Source organism: Condylostylus longicornis, unplaced genomic scaffold (genome assembly GCF_029603195.1).
Source record: "Condylostylus longicornis isolate FDR11 unplaced genomic scaffold, ASM2960319v2 ptg000023l, whole genome shotgun sequence".
Classification (NCBI taxonomy): Eukaryota; Metazoa; Arthropoda; class Insecta; order Diptera; family Dolichopodidae; genus Condylostylus; species Condylostylus longicornis.
Genome location: NW_026577992.1, coordinates 702,882 through 721,635, shown reverse-complemented (window position 1 = coordinate 721,635; position 18,754 = coordinate 702,882). Strand labels below are relative to the sequence as shown.

Below are 18,754 nucleotides of genomic sequence, written 5' to 3'. Positions count from 1 at the left end.
ATTTAAATGTAATTATTGCATTGTATAATAATTATAAGTATGTATGTATATATTTATATAAAAATAGAAAAATGTTATGTACTTTTTTTTAAAGCCATTCATATATTATTTAATTTCTTATAATGTTCAATATAAGCTCGTAAAATTCAATCGCATTTGTTTTTTTTTTTTGGTTTTTGGTTTTTTTTTAGTAATTTAAATAAAATTCATTTATGGGTTAATTTTGCATTTTTTTTTTGCTTAAATCAATAGTAAATTTGTTATTTTTATTATGTTTTTTTTTCTGTTTGTTTGTTATCCTTCTTAAGTGTTAAAGCACGTAATGCAATTTAATATTTTTTATTTTATTTTATTTTTTTTTTTTGAATATTAATTATTATTAGCTTATTGATTGTTTGTACACGTATGTATGGGCTTTTGTAGCGCATACGTATGTGTTTATGTAAACATATATTTACATGTGTGTGTATGTGTGTTTTTGTGTGTAACAATCCTTTATATTCACCTTTTCTTTTCCTTTTTTTTAAAAAATTGTGTTTTTTTTTTTGGTTTTTTTGATTTTATTTATAATTTTTATATTTTATATAAATTTTAAAAATAAATATTTTTTATATTATATAATTTGCGTTCCTTTTTTTTTGGTTTTTTTTTGCTTTTCTTACAATATTCTCCATTCTTATTTTGTATATTTTATTTATTTTTATTTAAATTATTTAATAATGTCATTTAAAAAAATTATTTTCGCCTCCAATTTACTGCCATTTTAACATTTATTTATTTTCTCTTATTTAATTTTACAATATTATGTATATATATATATATAAATTAAATTTATTTTATTTACTAATTATTTTGTTAATAAAATATAATAAAATAATAACAAAGGTGAAAACTATAATAAAAATAAATCAGCTTCATTTCCTTACTTTGGTTTTTTTTTGTAATTTATTTGTTTTTATATAAATTTATTTAATTTTTTTTTTAATTTATTTATTTCAATTAGTTTAGTTTTATTTGGCATTTCAAAAACGAAAACAAAAAAAAAATTAATTTTTTATAATTTTTTCTCCATTTTTTTTTACCTCTAGATTTATTCTCTAGATTTTAATTAAGAAATAATTAATTTTTTCTCTCTTCTTTGTTTTTATTTTATTTTAATTTTGAAATTTTTTGTTCATTATCATCATTTTTACTCTCATTCTACCATTGTATGTATATATATATAATAAATATCTACTATTAATTACGTCACACATTATTAACATATGAAATGACATTTAAAATACTTAAAATATTACAATAATTATTATTATTAATATTATTTGCTAAAATTTGAACAAAAAATATTGAAGCTTTATATAATATTATAAATGAAATAAAATAATTTAATCTAAAGAAATTCCATTTTGTTGAACTGGAACCAGTTAATGCTGAATTATCTGGATCACCATTACGTTTTGAACCTTCCAAATGTAATAAATTCGGTGAATGTGTTGTTGGTGGCAGCATACTTAATTGTACACGTTGTTGTACATTTTTATGGTAAACATGTAAAATTGAAACTTCACAATTAACCAAAATACTTGTTTGATATTTTGGTACAGTTTGAAATATACTTTGCATAATTTGACTGTGTGGATACATTTCTAATGTTGAAATTGTTGGTGAATAGCTAATTCTTTGAAATGGTGTTTTATAAACCTATAATAAAAAAAACAAGAAAAAAAAATTGGAAAATTTAAAATAGCAATTTAATATTGGAATACTTATTTTAAAATTATAAAAAACATGAAAAAGGTTTGTCATTTTTCTATGCATATTATTATACACAGGAGAATATTTTAATAATCCTTTTCAGAAATTTAATTATGTGTATGTAGATAGGAATGAAAAGTTTTAATGTAATAAATTTCTATTTATTGCAAAAAAAAATCGCAGCTTTTTTGGAGAACAAATTTTATGTAATGAAATGAAAAACTAATTTTCGATTTTATTGGTATATTATGGTAATTATAATCTGAACAGCTACGTTAGGTATTCATATATTTATAGATATTTTAAGTAAACATTCACCACTTTTGTTTTAACGCTTTAACAATTTAACAACTAAACACTATTCTTTATAGTTCTGGAATCACCATATTGATGTACTTATGTTAAGTACTTTCAGATATATGTATGTTATGTTTATAAATCGTGTTTAAATAAATTTACTTTATAATACTCTTATTTATTTTGCAATTACAGTATATGCACACATACGAGTATATATCTATATTTAACGACCAGATTCAATTAAATTTTTAGTTTTATAACTCTTATTTATAGTATAATATGGAGTAATTTTATTATTATTTTAGAATATTTAATATTACAAAGGATATTTTGTTCGCGATAGGTGGAGATATTAAGTGAATGATAAAAATTCTGTTATGACAATAAAATGTGAATTTTACCAATAGCATAATTTTAACTTGTAATATTTTGAAAAATTTTCAAATTTCAAAAATTACTTTAAGATTATCGAAAATATAAAATAGTGTCTATTTAAAATTTTTTATTAAAATAAAATATGAAATATGCAATTTATACGTCTAGTTGTTACAAATTTTTTAAACTAAGTCAGAAGAAATGTTATAAAAAAGTAATTGCATATAATTTGAAAGAATTTTTTTAGACTTTATGCTCTACTAATATAAAACATTCTTTGATAATAATTAACTTATTATGAGTATTTAATTTAGCCGAACTTATTACAATAATTTTTCGGGTTTTTCAAAATATATTAGTTGGCAATAAAAAATGATCTCCCATTTTCTAGTACCCTTTTTCATAATATGTGAACTCAATTGCCTAGTTTTGAAATTTTTATATCAGACGAGAAACAATTGAAAAAATGTACTTTTACCGACTCTCTTCTTGAAATTTTACTTATTATTTTGGTATAGTACCAAAAACTTAGTCGTCCTCCGTCACATTTTATTTAAAATTCTTAAAATAATTCTCTAGGGCGAGAGATCAAGCATAAAATATTAACTTTCCCCTGTTATGCACAAGTTTAAGGATTTTCTAAAATCGGATTTCTATTTAAAATTCAAATCTATTCTTTCATTTTAAGTGCACACAAAAATGCATTGTCACCATCAGTCTGCACTATTTACAACCTCTAATCATAACTATTTGAAATTTATTCTTTATCTGCGAAAAATTAAATTTGGTTATGAGTAATTTTTTGTGTTATCATTTTTTCAAAAAAAAAATATTTACTAAACAAATTATGATCACAAAAATTTTAATAACGAAAATTAGAAAAAAAATCTTTTTTACTAATACAGTGATGTAGTGATCAAGATGAAAGTCACCTTGAAATTGAAAATATGATTGTATAAAAATTATTATTAAAAAAATCATATTTTTTTTTATTATGCTGAATAATTCTTTTAAATTCAACCACAAATAAACAAGATACTCAATCAAATACGAAAACCATATGATTCAAAGTTTGACCTTGACGACTTTATATAACATAAACAAAAAATAAATGAAAAAAAATTAAATTAAAAAAATCAGCTGAGCAGATATGAAAGTAAAGTTCCATAGCATTTTAAATAAAATTCAAAATATAAATTTATTAAAAACCTATAATTTAATTTTATATTTGAATCGAATATGGCAACAAAACTAATTGATACTTACACGTCTGGCATTAATGTACCAAGTAAAATTTGCTGATGGATATGAAGCACCAACTGTACATGTAGCTTTTAATGAATCTAATGAACTTATAAGTCTTTTATCTACATGTAAGACCGGTTCTTCTTTCGGCAATTCTATTACTTGCATATGCGCTGATCTTATATCTGTATGAAATAATGGTGCATCTTCTGATACTTCACATTGATAATTACCAGATAATTCACGTGTAACACTTCTTAGAGTAACAGAAGTAGCATCTGATGATGACACCTATAAGGAGAAAATAGTGAAAATAAATTATATAACACAAAATATAAAGTACTTTAGAAAATCGAAAAATTTTATTGGAAAATGTTTTGCAGTATAGATTTATTAAACTTTTCTAAAAAAATTAACGTCATTAAATTTCAATGTGTTTCATTTTTGAATAACTAAAATAATAAAATTGTATTTTGTAAGAAATTTTGTAAAACAACCATTTGTAATAGTAAAAAATATTTCTTTTTCTTGTTCTTACAAACAATAATAATAAAAAGGATTCCCAGACAATATTGTGAATTAATGTTCTTGTTTTTAATTTATTAAACAACTTTGTTATTAAAATGAAATCGTTAAAACTCCTTTTATTGCTACCGAAATTGAAAATATTTCATTTTAATTAAGTGATATTAAACAATTAATAGATTTGTAGGCGTAATCTATATTATTGTTATTTAGATTATTTATAAAGTATTCCATTAAATAAAATTTATTGATATTATTGGTAAAACCCATCAAATTATCTTTATTTTTATTTATTTGGAATATTTATATAATAATTAACATTTTAATTTTCTGGACACTTAGAATATTATAACAATAAATTCGAAAATATGCTTGTATTTTAAAGAATTCTAATGTAGGTTATTACATGTAAAAAGATTAAATTTAATTAATATTAATTAGAATGGGTGGTGGCAGTATGAAGAAGCTAACGTTTAAAAATAATAATTGGTGGATTTTGTTTCAAATATCAGAAAAGTAAAATCCAAAATTGTGTTTTAAGCACATCCAAAAACCACATAAAACATTTTTTCAAATTATTTAAACTGCTGCCTTATAAATTTTGAAATTGAAAAAAACTTGTAAAATTAGTTTTTATATGAAGCTGGCTTGAGAAGCTCAATGAATTCTTGGACCGGAGTTCTTCTGCATAATCGAACTTCATAAATATTGTTCGTTAGGAAATAAGAAAAGAATCATAGAAGCCGGAGCGTTGGAGAAGTCTTTTGGGATTGCGACAGACCAATGTAAACCTCCCTCTGGGGGGTGTGAAGCTCTCACCCATTAAAAAGGGTTAGTTTTGCTCTCATGGCAGCGGAGTTGGTTTCAGTTTATAAGGAGAATGGTTTTCGAGCGTGTATTGTAGGGCATGCCCTGCTCTCAGAGGGTGGGAGCACAATAGATCCTTATTCATAGTCGCGATGCACTGTTGTCCTGGTTATACAAATCTACAATTATAGTGAAATTCCAAGATCAATAAGAGTTGCAAATATAAGTTTGAGTTTTAATACAAAACAGTTCTCTTAAAACTAAATTGTATTAACTCTTTCATATTAAAAACTTTACTATGTAAATTGAAAAAATTCTTCAATACAATGAAATTCAGAAGTACCCACATTTATCATTTTATTCATTCTAGCTCACAAATCACGAACTTTATATTGACAGTTTTAATGTAACTCTAAATTTGTTAATCAACTTTAACAACATTTTTTAACAATAACTTCTATCGCGCGCTATTCATTTAAAAATGATTGAATTAAAAAAACTTAAATAAATTGAAAAAAAAGGACTCTACATAAATTTAATTTTAAAAATTATTTCAAATTAATTATGATTCAAAATTCAATTAATATATATTTTTCTTTTCATTTTAATTTTGTTATTATTTGCATAATGTAAATTATTCGCAACTTTTAATTTTCAATTTTTTATTTTTGTTCATTGTTATTGCAGTTGACACAATTTTCCATTCGAAATTATTAAGTCATTTTCATATAATGTGTGGGAATGTACAATATATAAATTTATATATAAAAAAAACATTTGTATACATAAAATACATTTATTAAAAATACGAAACGGCATGTAATTATGGTTAACGAAAATTTTGAGGTTTTGCCAATTTTCTTTTTTTTTTTTCGAAAAAATAAGAAAAATTGAGAAAATAATTTGAATATCATAGTAAAATAATTACATAAATTAAAATATTAATACACACAAAATCACATATGCATAATTGACACTAATATTATATGTGTATATTATTATGCTCTATATTATTCTTCAAATGAAAAAAAATATATATAGACATTATTTATATAACGTTCACTTTTATTAAATATAATAAATTTTAATAATTTTTAAGTTTATATTGAAAAAAAATGTATGCATAGTATGTCCTTTTTTTTTGAATTTAAATCCTAGCACTTCTTCTTTTTCATGCTTCCTTTACAGCATGTTAAAATGACAACCTTAAAAGTCATTACACGTTTCTTTTTTTTTCTTTTGCAATACATTATTAATATATACTATATATTGTATGTAAATTTTTTTTTAACCTACATATAGATAATATATATGTGCATAATTTGTATTACATTAAAGAGTAACATGAAGCGACAAGTAAAACATTCCTCCATACTTTACAAAATAAAAAACAAAAAATAAAAATATTATATTAAATATAAAAATATGTATATGAAAAAAGAAAAAAAGAAAAAATAAGGACAAACCGAAAGAAAAAAATTAAATTCATATAATACCAAATTAAGGATGCGACCAAAGCTCTGGTAAAATATATTTTCTCCGCAACATAAAATCCATGAGAGTATCAAGCAACAAAACAACACATCCCTCTTGATGTTGGCTTCACAATTTTCATTTAAATTTTTTTTTTCTTTTTGAACATATAAACATAATATGTTGTTTTCGCATATATTATGTACACTATATATGTATTCACATTTATGTAGATATACTCTCTATATACATAATACTAAGTTAAGACATAAAGTATGCTAAAGCCACTCTACATTACCACGTATACCACAAACTAGATGCCATACATAATGTCAACATACATATATTTTTTCTTCTTTTAGTTTACTCTTTTTCTTACCCCATTTTGTTTTACTTTTTTTCTTTTCCAATTTTTTCTACTCACAGTGTTGCATCATCAGTGTTTTTATTATATTTTGTACATTGTTGAATTTGATCCTTGCATATTTGTTTATATATAATAATTGTATATATGTATGTTCAATATGTATATTATGTAAGTAATATTGTAGTAATAGTTTATATACAATAATAATTATCAGCAGCGAAATCATTAGCAATAAAATAGTAGCAATATAATAACAATAGTAGTATTCGCAGGAAGAAGAAGAACAACAACAAAAAAGTATATTCCACTTTGTTATTTTGAGTTTTGTTATTGTTGTTTTTTTTTTTTTAAAGTACCAGGAAATTTACGTAGTAGTACCATTAAAATTAACATTTTTAAAACAAATTGAGTTGGTTGAGAGACGGGGAAGAGTGATAACACCGTAATTATATTGTTCTTGCAACAAATACAAATTTCATTAAATTATTTTTGTATAATATGTGTGTATAAGTATGTACATATTAATATATATTATACATATATTGTGTGTGGTAAATGCTGAAAATTTGTATTTACATATATAGAGCAGAATAATTATGATCCTAGATTTTAATATTAATTTTATAATTTTTTGTTAGGTTTTAATGTTTCTTATACAAAACACACACATAAAAAAAAAAAACAAAACCAAAATCAAGCTGAGAGTTTTGGTTTCTCTGCGCAAAAAGCCAAAAAAAAGAAAGAAAAAATATAGAAAGAAAAAGAAACCAAGAATCCCTTATTTTACAAATTTTCTTAAGTTAAGAATCACATCTAATGTTATATATTATCACTTAACTAAATGAGATGTTATTTTAGCCACAAAATTGTTGACATCTATTGTGGTAAGGAATACAATACCAAATATATAATATATTATGTATATATAGGTAGATACATAAATATTCCTCCTTCACGACTAAATTATAATAGAATTCTTGTTCTTCTCACAATAATAATTATACTGCATGCAGATTTATTTAGTTACACAATTTTGATGATGATTGTTTTATATTTTTAAAAGAAACTATATACATATGTTTAAATATCATGATATAATTATATGGCTGTAATAAATTTTAATATATTTTTCAATTTTTTGTAAATATTAATATATTTTGTACTTTAGAGTAATTTTAAAATGAAATTTTTTTTTGAAAATTTTTAAATTATGTTAAATTTTTAAATCACGATATTGAGTGATTTTAGCGTTTCTTTATTATGAATTCCAAATTACTTAAAAAAAACAAGTTTTTAAATATTAATTGCTTATCAATTATTATTCTTTATATGTAAAAAACTAATTATTATTGATCGTCTATTTCTTGGAGTTAATTTTAAAGGATACCTTGACATACTTTTTAACTGTATAGTATACGTAGGTATAATTAAATCTTTTTATAATGGTAATTGGTTGCCGTATTCTTTTCAAATAATAATTATATATACATATATTATACGTATATATATATAAAAATTTAGAGCTGTAATGTCTACATAAAAGTATTTTTAATTACAAAATTTTAATTTTAATACAAAAGCAATTTTTTATTTTACAACAGACTTTGCAAATAATTCTTGCATACTTTTAGGGAATTTGTACATGAGTGACAGCATGACCATAAAGGACGAGTAAAAAATATTGAAAAGAGTTCGATAAGAGTTACATTGCAATCCAGTATAAATTAATAATAACTTCCAGAAATCATTTTTAAAACTGTTTTAAATTTAATTTAAAATACAACTTTACAAATGGAAGTTTTCTAAAATGAACAAAATTTACCATATTTATTTCTACTAATTTTTCTATCATTCAAATTAAATATTGTATCTCTTAACTCTATGAGGAAATTTATGAAAAAAATCAGAAAGAAAATATTAAATCCTTTCTCTATTGACATTATTTTTTAACTTGTTATAATTGCAAAAGAAAAATAATGAAGAATGAAATATTCAACATTCAAACCGCTTTTTAAATCTCAAATTAGCAAGATAAAATCAAATAAATTAATGAACTTGGGAAAATGGGAATTTTAAAATCCTACAGTTTTAATTTGTTGGTGTAGTAGCTACTATTCGATAGTGGAAATATAACCGCAATTTATTTATCTAATAATATAAAAAAGGAAATCATAAACTGCAATACTCTATGCAAGTTAGAATTTTTTTTTTCGTTAATAAAAACCAAAGGAAAATAACTAACTGCAATACAAAACAGAAACAAATTATAAAAAAAAAATAAAAAAAATAAAAGAGAGAGAGGAAAAAAATAGACTACAAAAAATTTCTCAGTTCCTTATAATGTTGTGGCCATTTTAGATTTGTTGTAAAAAATATTAAAACATGAGCAAAACAAACTAAAAAAAAAGGAAAATTGCAGGAAAAAAAAAACAAGAACTTGCAACAAATATTTAATGTAATCTAAGTGGATACGGCAACAACTTTTTATATCCTGTTTCTGGATTTGATATATAATCCTCCCTTGGATCCTTTCAAAAGAAAAAAAAAAGAGATGAAATAAAAAATAAAGAAAATTATTTATTTTTTTTTCTATGTTAGCTGACTATAATAAATTTTCTATGTGTGTATATTTGTATGTGAAGGTAGATCTGGAAATGAAAACTATTTTAGAGAAACACAGGATAACAATAAAAAATAATATCACACCATTCACAGAACATTTATTTTCAAATATTTGTCGTAAATGAAAACTGCACCTAATTTAGAAAACAAAAGCAAGAAAAATTTAAACCGGATAAACTTAGATAAAATAACGATAAGAAATGAGCTAAAAACATCTATAAAGTTAAATTTCAAGTAGTATGAGCAAAATTTAAGCTAAACTTAAACTGTATAATATTTGAATAAAAATTTTTCCAGGACAATAACCAATAACAGTATTACGTTTTGTTGAAATCAAATTGATCTCATGGAACTGCTTAATTATTTAATCCATATTTTCGTCATACATTCGTCGAAAAAAATTTTATAAAATATTTGGAATTTTTTATTTTCGGCTTTTTTTCTTTAAAAGGTTAATTTGTCAAGTTTTATCAGTATTGAGTACTACAAGGGGCGGAATGTGAAAGAATATTTGAAGGAACTAAAAACTTTGTATTTCATTTTAAACGTGCAATTAGACATATAAAGAAATTAAGCTAGCAGAATGTAAACCGAACGTTATTGAATTGCGGGAAATGAGTAATTTAAAAGCTGCACAAAGGGCCTCTTGGATAAACGTATTCACAAATAAATGTCTTAAATTATTTTTAGTAGTATCTAAGCATATAATATGTTTGAAATATAAATTAATCTAAATGTTATTTCAGAATTAAAAATATATCTAGGTGATTTAGGTCCCATTCACTTAAATACATTGTTTTCTCTTGTACATTGCGAGTAGCGTCAATTTAAAAAAACTTAAGGTTTAAATTCATAAATTTTAATAATTGCACTTTAAATGCAACAATGCGTGGCTGCCGACAACGCGGTTATTATTCAATAATTAAAAATGTATATGAAAGGGTATTTAACCTACTCTAAGAATGTTTGGTTATTATAAGCTTCTCACTAATACTTAAACATTATTATTCTATAACGTGCTATAATATAAAATTGTTAATCAAGAATTTCTGAACAATATTCCAAATCAGAGTATTCAAAATAAATATAACAATCCTTTTGAAATTGGAAACCACAGTAAAAATTTAAATATTTTTTTTTTATTTCATCGTAATGTGCACAAGTTCTCATCTCCACCGTTTCAATATCTTGTGTTGTTACAACGTATACGATATTTTGTTGTTTTTCTTTGTTTTGTTTTTAATTTTAGTTTTCTAATTAAATAAATGTAATCACAGCTTTCATAACATTAAATAACATACATCCGGTTTCAATGTTTCTGAAACGATAATCCTTAATTAACTTTTGTTTAAATTCACTATGAGTAGAACCGTGAGATTTTCAAAATGTAGTATTGTACATCTAGTACATACATATACAATATTTATATTTGTGTACATTTTAATTACAGTTCGTATGTATAAAAAGAAAAAAATATTTATTATGTCAAATCTAAGAAAATGCACTGAAGTGATATTGCAATCACTTCGTTCAGTTTAGTATAGAATTATTGTGATATTGCAGATTCTGGTAAGTAAGTGTATGTATATACATTTAAGTGTTTACTATTTATATATGCAAAAATGCAAGAAAAACATTCAGAGAATTGAGTGAATTAAGAAGTCCTAGTAATATCATTTCGCTTTCTTTATAAATAAAGAAAGAAAAAAGTAGAAATTTAAAGGACATTTACAGTAGACCAATTAAAATTTTTTTTTTCCGGCGACTAGCGAACCCAAATATTCAAACTTTGGAAAGAAATTTTACTGCTGAAGAGATTCAGTGCTCTCTTTTAACCTGAAAGTGAAATTTTGTAGCAAAAACAATCCGAAAGTATAGGAAAAGATTTTGAAAATTTTTTCATTCAGATTTTCAAGAAGACAAGCTGTTAACATCACAAATATTTGCAAGTTAGGAAATATTTACGAATCGACAAAGTAAATGATTTATTAAGTGAATGAAGAGAGCCGAATTATATGGATATTTTACAAAATTGCAATGTAATAGTGACAAATTAAAATTTTAATGTTATAGTGACAAAAATAATGACTTGTTCATAGATTTTTACTGTTAATGGAGAATTTAATTATTTTTGAGTTACTGAAATGCCACGCTATTTTATACAAAGTATTTAATAAAATATTTTCAATGAAAATTGGCCAAAAAAATGCATTCTTCTAACATAAAATTTAATTTTTTGATAGAAAATCAAGTACTGAAATGTCTCTCGGTTTTCATTACAATTAATGAATAATTAAAAATATCTTAACACTTTTCAATCACAAGAGTTTTATTTTAATTGAATTAAATCAGAAAAAAAAAACAAAACAGAACAAAAAAGAGTTAAAAATTAATTTTTTAATTTTAATAATCCTTATTATACACTATTTCTAAATGAAAGCAAACAAAAATAAAAACGAAACTGCATACTTTAAGAATAGAATAAAAAAATGAAAGAGAAAAAAACGAGAAGAATAAAAAAAATGTGAATAATATTTCAAGGATATTAAATTAAAAGAGAAGAATTGCAATTTTTTTTCTCTATATTTATTTCTAGTATAAAAATGTCCTTGAATTTTATATTTATGTACCGTTACGATACTGTAACATGATGTTTTATTATTTAAAGCTGGAAAATAAAAAATGCTAAATTAAGAAAAGTTAATTTAAATTTTTTCTTTGTTTTTTTCATGTTTTGTTTTTTTTTCCTTTATATAATATAATTTATATTTTTTTATTTAATATAATCATAAAATATAAACGCATGCACATTAAAATACGTACAGAAGCATAAAATATAAAAGAAAATGTGAACAAAACATTGGAAATAAAAAGCATGAGATCAAGAAAAAAAAAATAAAATTATTTGTTTCAAAAATAAAGTAAAAAAAAAAAAAATAATAGGAAGCAAGAAAAAGAAAAATCATCGAAAAATTTATTGCTCTTAACGGAAGCAGGAATTACACCGAAAAACAATACCCTGAGACCTTCATAATTTTTAATTTTTATTTAACACACTCTGGTTGTTGTTCAAAGGACATGCACTTTAAGTTGTGTATATTTTAATGGTTTTTTATTTTATTTTTTGTTTTTGTGTTTCATTTTTATATTTATAACTCTTACAAACATAAAATTCTTTCCTTGTCTTATACATAATATTAAATTATATGGTTATATTATAAAGCAAATGGATTGGGTATTATTTGATTGACGTTCCTATATAACAAAAATGTAAGGGTAAAGATTAAAAGATACGGGAAATATTTTTTTGTTTCGAAATGGATGGATATTCTGTCTTTTATTTTTTTCCAATAATAATGATTATTGACGATATTACCGTTCATATTAACTTAAATCAGTGAGGAGCTTTCTGAAGTAATTCAGAATTGAACTTGAAATTTGTATGTATTTCAAGAGTTAAAGGCAATTAAATGAGTAGTTTAACTAGTAAAAGGTTATAGGGAACTATTTTATTATTATCGTAAAATTTTCAGAATAACTTTAAAATTGCAAGAATATTAGAAGATAGAAGAAGGTTTTTCTTGAATTTCACCTTAAAATCTTAAACACACTACAAAAAATTACTGGAAATTTGCTAAAATTTTTTATCCTCATCTAATCTAAAAGCTTCATTTTGTTTTTGCTATAATCCCACTAGATAACTTTAATTGTTATCGTTTCTCGATAATATTATTATAAGCGTAAATTTTATATATATTTATTTGTATACATATATGCCTTTAATACTTTGGTTTTTGGTTACCCACATATTTTCGTTATACTTGAAATACTTTTGCTTTATCTACTAAAATTTTATATTAACTGCTTTATAATCTGTATAAATGACAGTAGCAACTATAACGCCCTTTTAAATACTCATTTTAATTATTTTTGCACAATTATTATATAAATTAAAGAAAAAAAATGATGAATAATGGAATTATGTACGGCGGAATTTTACTCTTAGCAGTTCAAGTGAAAAAATAATGCAAGTAAAAACAAAAACACAAAAATAAATTTTTCTTTTTTATATTTTTTTTTGCATAAAAAGGACGAAACATGTAGGTATATATGAATAGAGATTTTGTAAAAAAAAAGAAAGCAACTTAAAAACGAAAAAATTCAACAACTATACGTGACTTTTATTTTTTTTATCTTTCCTATTAAAAGTAAGGCGAGAGAAATGGTCATAAAATTGCGGAATAATGAATTTTATTTACAATATAATATTTCAGATTTTATAAATTAGATATGTGGGATTATACGGATGTTGTTTTATAAATGAATTTTTTTCTATATTAATTAGAATATTTACGCAGCCAGATGCACTCATGCAATATAATTAAATTTGGTTGAGTAAAATTATGAAAGTCATCATGTTTTGTACATAAAAATTGAATTTTAAATTTAATATTTCTTAAATATTTAAAAATTTGAGTACCTACAAGCCAAGAGGTAGGCCACCCTTCTTATAAGAATTTTACAAAAAATTTATTTATGGCTAATATTGAATACTTTAAAAATTTTTGACAATTTACATAAAAACTCATATGTAAGTATATAAAAATGTATTTACTATTATATAAAACGCAATAAGTTTATACCCCCAATGTATTTCTTATGCTTGACAAGCTTTTTCAAATCCCCTACCGTGACTATTTAGTTTATATCCTCTCTGATTTAAATGGTATGAGGAGATTTTATTAGAAGTAAAATTATAAAGGAAGGACAATCTGAAAATATTCCGAAAAATTAGTTAAATTTACTCGTTTCATTACAGAGGAGAGGAATGACTGAATAAAATTTGTTTTCCAGATATTTGATAATTAGACACAAAAAAATATTAAAATATTCATGGACTTTTATTAATTTGAATGCGTGAACAGTTTGTCAATAAAACAAAAATGTTTAATTTAAAATTTAAACATTTTTTTTTTATTAATATAAAAATTATAATGTCCCAGTCCTTTCCTTTTTGAAAAAAGAAAAAAAAAACAAAAGTAAAAAACCAAATTTTTCATTATTATATTCTTTCTTTTACGGTTACGTGTTTCAGTCAATATCGGGAGCCCAAAATAAACTTCTTTTGTCTACATTTAATTGTCATTCATTATAATTTTTCGATACATATAAATATCTTTGTATATATACATAGGCAGTAAATATTGTGAAGAAAAACAAGGATGAGATCAGAACAAAACAAAGAATAAGAATTAAATAAAAAAAAAAAATAAAACTACAGAAAGTTTCCTTTCATTTTCATTTTGTGACAAATTGCGTATTCCGAACACTTGTTGGTTTTAATTATTTTTAATTACATTCCCAGCAGGACTTTAATTGAAAAAGGCAAAAATTTTTCATACCTAAAAAGGTAGCAGAAAAAAAAAAAAAGAAAAACTAAAATAAAGGAAATCTAATTTAATGTATACGAGTACATACATTCACTCACATAAACTCTGAACTAAAAAGTACTGACAAGGAGAGAAAAAATTTAATTTTTAACATTTCAGCAAGAAAAAACATTTTTTTTTTCATATAATTTAAATATATACATACATAATGTTATGTAATGCACAAAAAATAAATATGTAATTAAAAAATATATACCCCAATATATTGTGTATATAAGTATAGCATTTTTCTTTCTTATTGTTTAAATGAAAGGGTTAAATTGTCCTGGGAGCAAAAGTGAATTAAAATAATAATAATAACAATAATGTTTAAAGCGTAACAAAATTATTGGTAATTGATCCAGTCAATTATAAGATTTTTTTTTTTAGTTTTGATGTAAAATTGAGAACAATAACATTTGAGTTTAGCAATGATTCTACGTAACAGGGTTGAGTTGACCTATTTTCTACCATCATTTGTCGAAGATTTTTGCTCTGATATAATTCATTTCAAATAATATTAGATTAATATGATATTTTAGGCATTCTGGTATAATAAACTTAATTTAATTACCAAAAGAAAATACGTTGGAAAATTTGTGCTTTGTGAAATTTTAAAAATTTTCAAAATTTTATGCAGATGAATTATATGAAAAATATAATTTATGACATAAAAAGGAAAAATGTATAAAGTTGGGTCAAACCTATGGTTTGTAATATAGCACTTTTCCTTTCAACAAGTGAAAATACTGGTTTTAAAAACAATCTGTATACCTACTACACTATTAAAATAACTATCATTCATATACTGAAATTTCAAAAATTGCATACTTTTGGGATGAAAGATTTGTACAGCCTTTGAAATGATTTTACAAATTTCGTGAGTTGATAACTTGAGAGCGGGTGGAGATGGAAAAAAATTTTCTTCTACCGAAATTTCAGACTTTTTCAATCTTTGTTCTAGAAGAAAAACCACCTCAAAAATATTAAAAAGCGGATTTTATTTAGCTAACGTTGAATTTTAACGGCCATTTTGTTTTTTTTAAAGTTCCAAAATGGTCGCGGTAGAAGAAGCAAGTCACTGCGCTTGCAATATTTGAAAAAATGCTTAAAAAATTTATAGGAGAAACCCTTCATGATTCCTATGTAGCTGGTGCGAGGCTAATAAAAAGCACGATATTCAACCAGGATTCATTTTTAATTAACCCAAAATAAAAACTTGTGTTAAATTACAAACATAACACTGAATTAACGACTATTAAAAACGAATAGTGAATTTCTTATACCCTTATATTTTAAATTTAAAAAGCACAAAAGATTTTTTAAAAGGAAAGAAGTAAAAAATTAAGGTAGAAAAACAAAAACGACTGTTGAATTGTTTTTCTTTCAACTGATTGTAACTTTATTTAGAAAAAACTGATAAAAACCAAAAGAATTGGGTAAGAAATGAATGAGTGTGGAAAGGAACTGAAAAACACTTCATTGAATCCGTTCCCAGTATTTATTAAAAAATAAACTGGTGTGTCCTTTCTTTATACAATCGTCCACTTTTTTAACTGTTTTCTAAGTTACGTTTTTTTTCTCCCTTTTTAGGGTCCATTTTTTTGTCACTCTGTTTTAAAATTAATTTTTTCTTTTATATTGTACGCATTTTCCTTAAAGTCTTTTAATTAGAGTATCCTTTTTTCTGTTTTACTTTTTTTTCTTTTCTGTTTTTATTCTTTTTGTATTTAAATAAAACTAATGCTGGCGTTGAAAAGGCAATAATATTTTCTGTTTTTTTTGTTTTATTTTTGCTTTTTGGACACCCCTTTTTAAATGGAAATTATATGAGTTTGTGTGTTACTATTGTTAGGTAAAAATATAAGGTAAAAATAATTATTGCAGACGTTTCAGCAACCGATAAAATATAAGAAATTATTCTTTACAGCCTTAGATATTATGTAAGAAAAAAGTATAAAAAATTTGAGACTGAAAAATGTTTAGAGATTTAATCTAAAGATCTAATAAATTTTCTACTTAGAAAATAAATTTTTAAAAGCATAAAATGTGTTGGTAGGTTGCAAAGATATTAAATGTTAATTTCATCATAAATAATATTAGAGTGTGTGGTTGAGTTCATTTCATAACAATTTTAAGGTTTTCAGAATGAAGATTAATAGTGCGTTATTTAACTTTTTTTTAATGTCAAAGAACTAAGTCAGGTATTTATAATATTTTGAAAACTAAGTAATTGTATTTATAATATTTTGAAAATTTCCCAAAACTTTACTTTCTTTTATGACTTCTTTTAAGAGGTTAAAGAGAATTTTATTTTGGAAATTAAACAAAAAGATAATAATAATAATTTAATGTGGGAAAACATAGTACGCAAAATTCAAATAGAGTTTCAAAAATATTCTAATAGAGTGTATTGTATTCCGAAAAACATGTAACATATTTTTACATTTAAGGAAATATTTTAAATCCTGAATCTTTCGTGGTGAATAATTATTCTCTATGCAATGAGGAAAAAATGTTCGCTTGTTAATTTGGTTATTTTGCCTCTTCCTTTGTTCAATATTCTTAATTGACTTTATATTCAGAAACCTTTTTTTAACTACAGTATTATTTTAAAGTTAACTTTGATATTTTGAATACAAAAGAATCAAATTGAAAAGTAATTTATACTAATTACAAAATTTCATATATAGAACAAAAATTTTATTTGAAGACTTGTGATTTTTGACCGTAAAAAATATTCTATTGAATTTCCGCATAGTTAAATATTTTAGAAAATATTGTTAATAATTTCGTTAGCTTTGACTTTACTAAAATTAATTGTAACATAAATGACCTTAAAAATTTTGGACAAATTTTTCAAAAAAAAAAATCTTTTTCATTTTTTTGTTTAAAATTTGTTTCTAAGATTTTATAAAAATATTTTAGGCATTAGAAAGGAGCATGTATGAATTTCTATAACCTCGTAAGTAACCATGAAAATAATTACTTTGGAAAACAAAAGAAAATTTTTCACCTTCAATTAAATTGAAAATCAGCTTAAGTTTATTTTGCATCAAAAATTTTATTATTTTGAAAACATTAAATTATTTTTTTAATTTTTTTTTCGGCTCTAATTGCACATCGAAGCAATTATTCCGTTTTTTTTTTTATTTTAATGAAATCTAGAATAAAGAAAAAGAAAACAATTTAAATGGCAATTACAACTAATTTCTAAAACGTTAATTAATACAATGCCCCCCCACCCCCAATGTTAACATTTTAGTTTACAGGATAATTTAAAATATCATTCATGCAACTACTGACTTATAAAATTGAGGACTCAAAAAAACAAGAAAAAAAAAAAGTAATTTATTAGCTAACATTTAAGTAAATAAAAGAATCGCTTAAATCATTTTTACACGATTTACACAATTTCTCGATTTTTTTTTTGCTCTGTTAATTTGTTTTTCATCACTTACAAAAGCAGAAAAATAACAAAGAAAAAAATTTAGCATGTTCAGCACGATACCGCACGCAATTATATTTTTTCCTTTTTCTATGCCAATTTACAGTACCTACCTATTATACAATATATTATATATATATATGAATTCTAGCATAGCTTACACATTTTACCGACCGGCATTGCATAGAATAAGGGAAGCTATGTGATGGCAAGGAGACAAATTTCGGATGTTGAGTTTTCGGTAGGAAAGCACTTCTTCGCTGTAGGAAGGTGTAAATAAAATACTTTAAGCACATCTTTCGGCCTGTGTGCAGTGCACGCGTGTATCTCAAGTATGGTTGAACCGATTTTGATAAAATTTTATATGTGTGTTTATTTTGGTTTTCGTATATTTTTGAGGGATGATGA

The 18,754-nt window shown here is 23.3% G+C and overlaps 1 protein-coding gene across 2 annotated transcripts in view; it reads right to left on the bottom strand.

The window, feature by feature from the left end:
• Positions 1 to 1,160: 1,160 nt before the first annotated feature.
• Positions 1,161 to 18,754, bottom strand: part of LOC129606980 (uncharacterized) — a 124,104-nt gene continuing 106,510 nt past the window's right edge. For both annotated transcript variants that reach the window (XM_055517646.1, XM_055517647.1), the window contains 2 exons: positions 3,697 to 3,966; positions 1,161 to 1,701 (listed from right to left, as the gene is read on the bottom strand). In XM_055517646.1, coding sequence (XP_055373621.1) covers positions 1,249 to 1,701; positions 3,697 to 3,966 — 723 coding nt within the window. In that variant the 3' untranslated portion in view covers positions 1,161 to 1,248. The remainder of the gene's footprint in view (positions 1,702 to 3,696; positions 3,967 to 18,754) is intronic.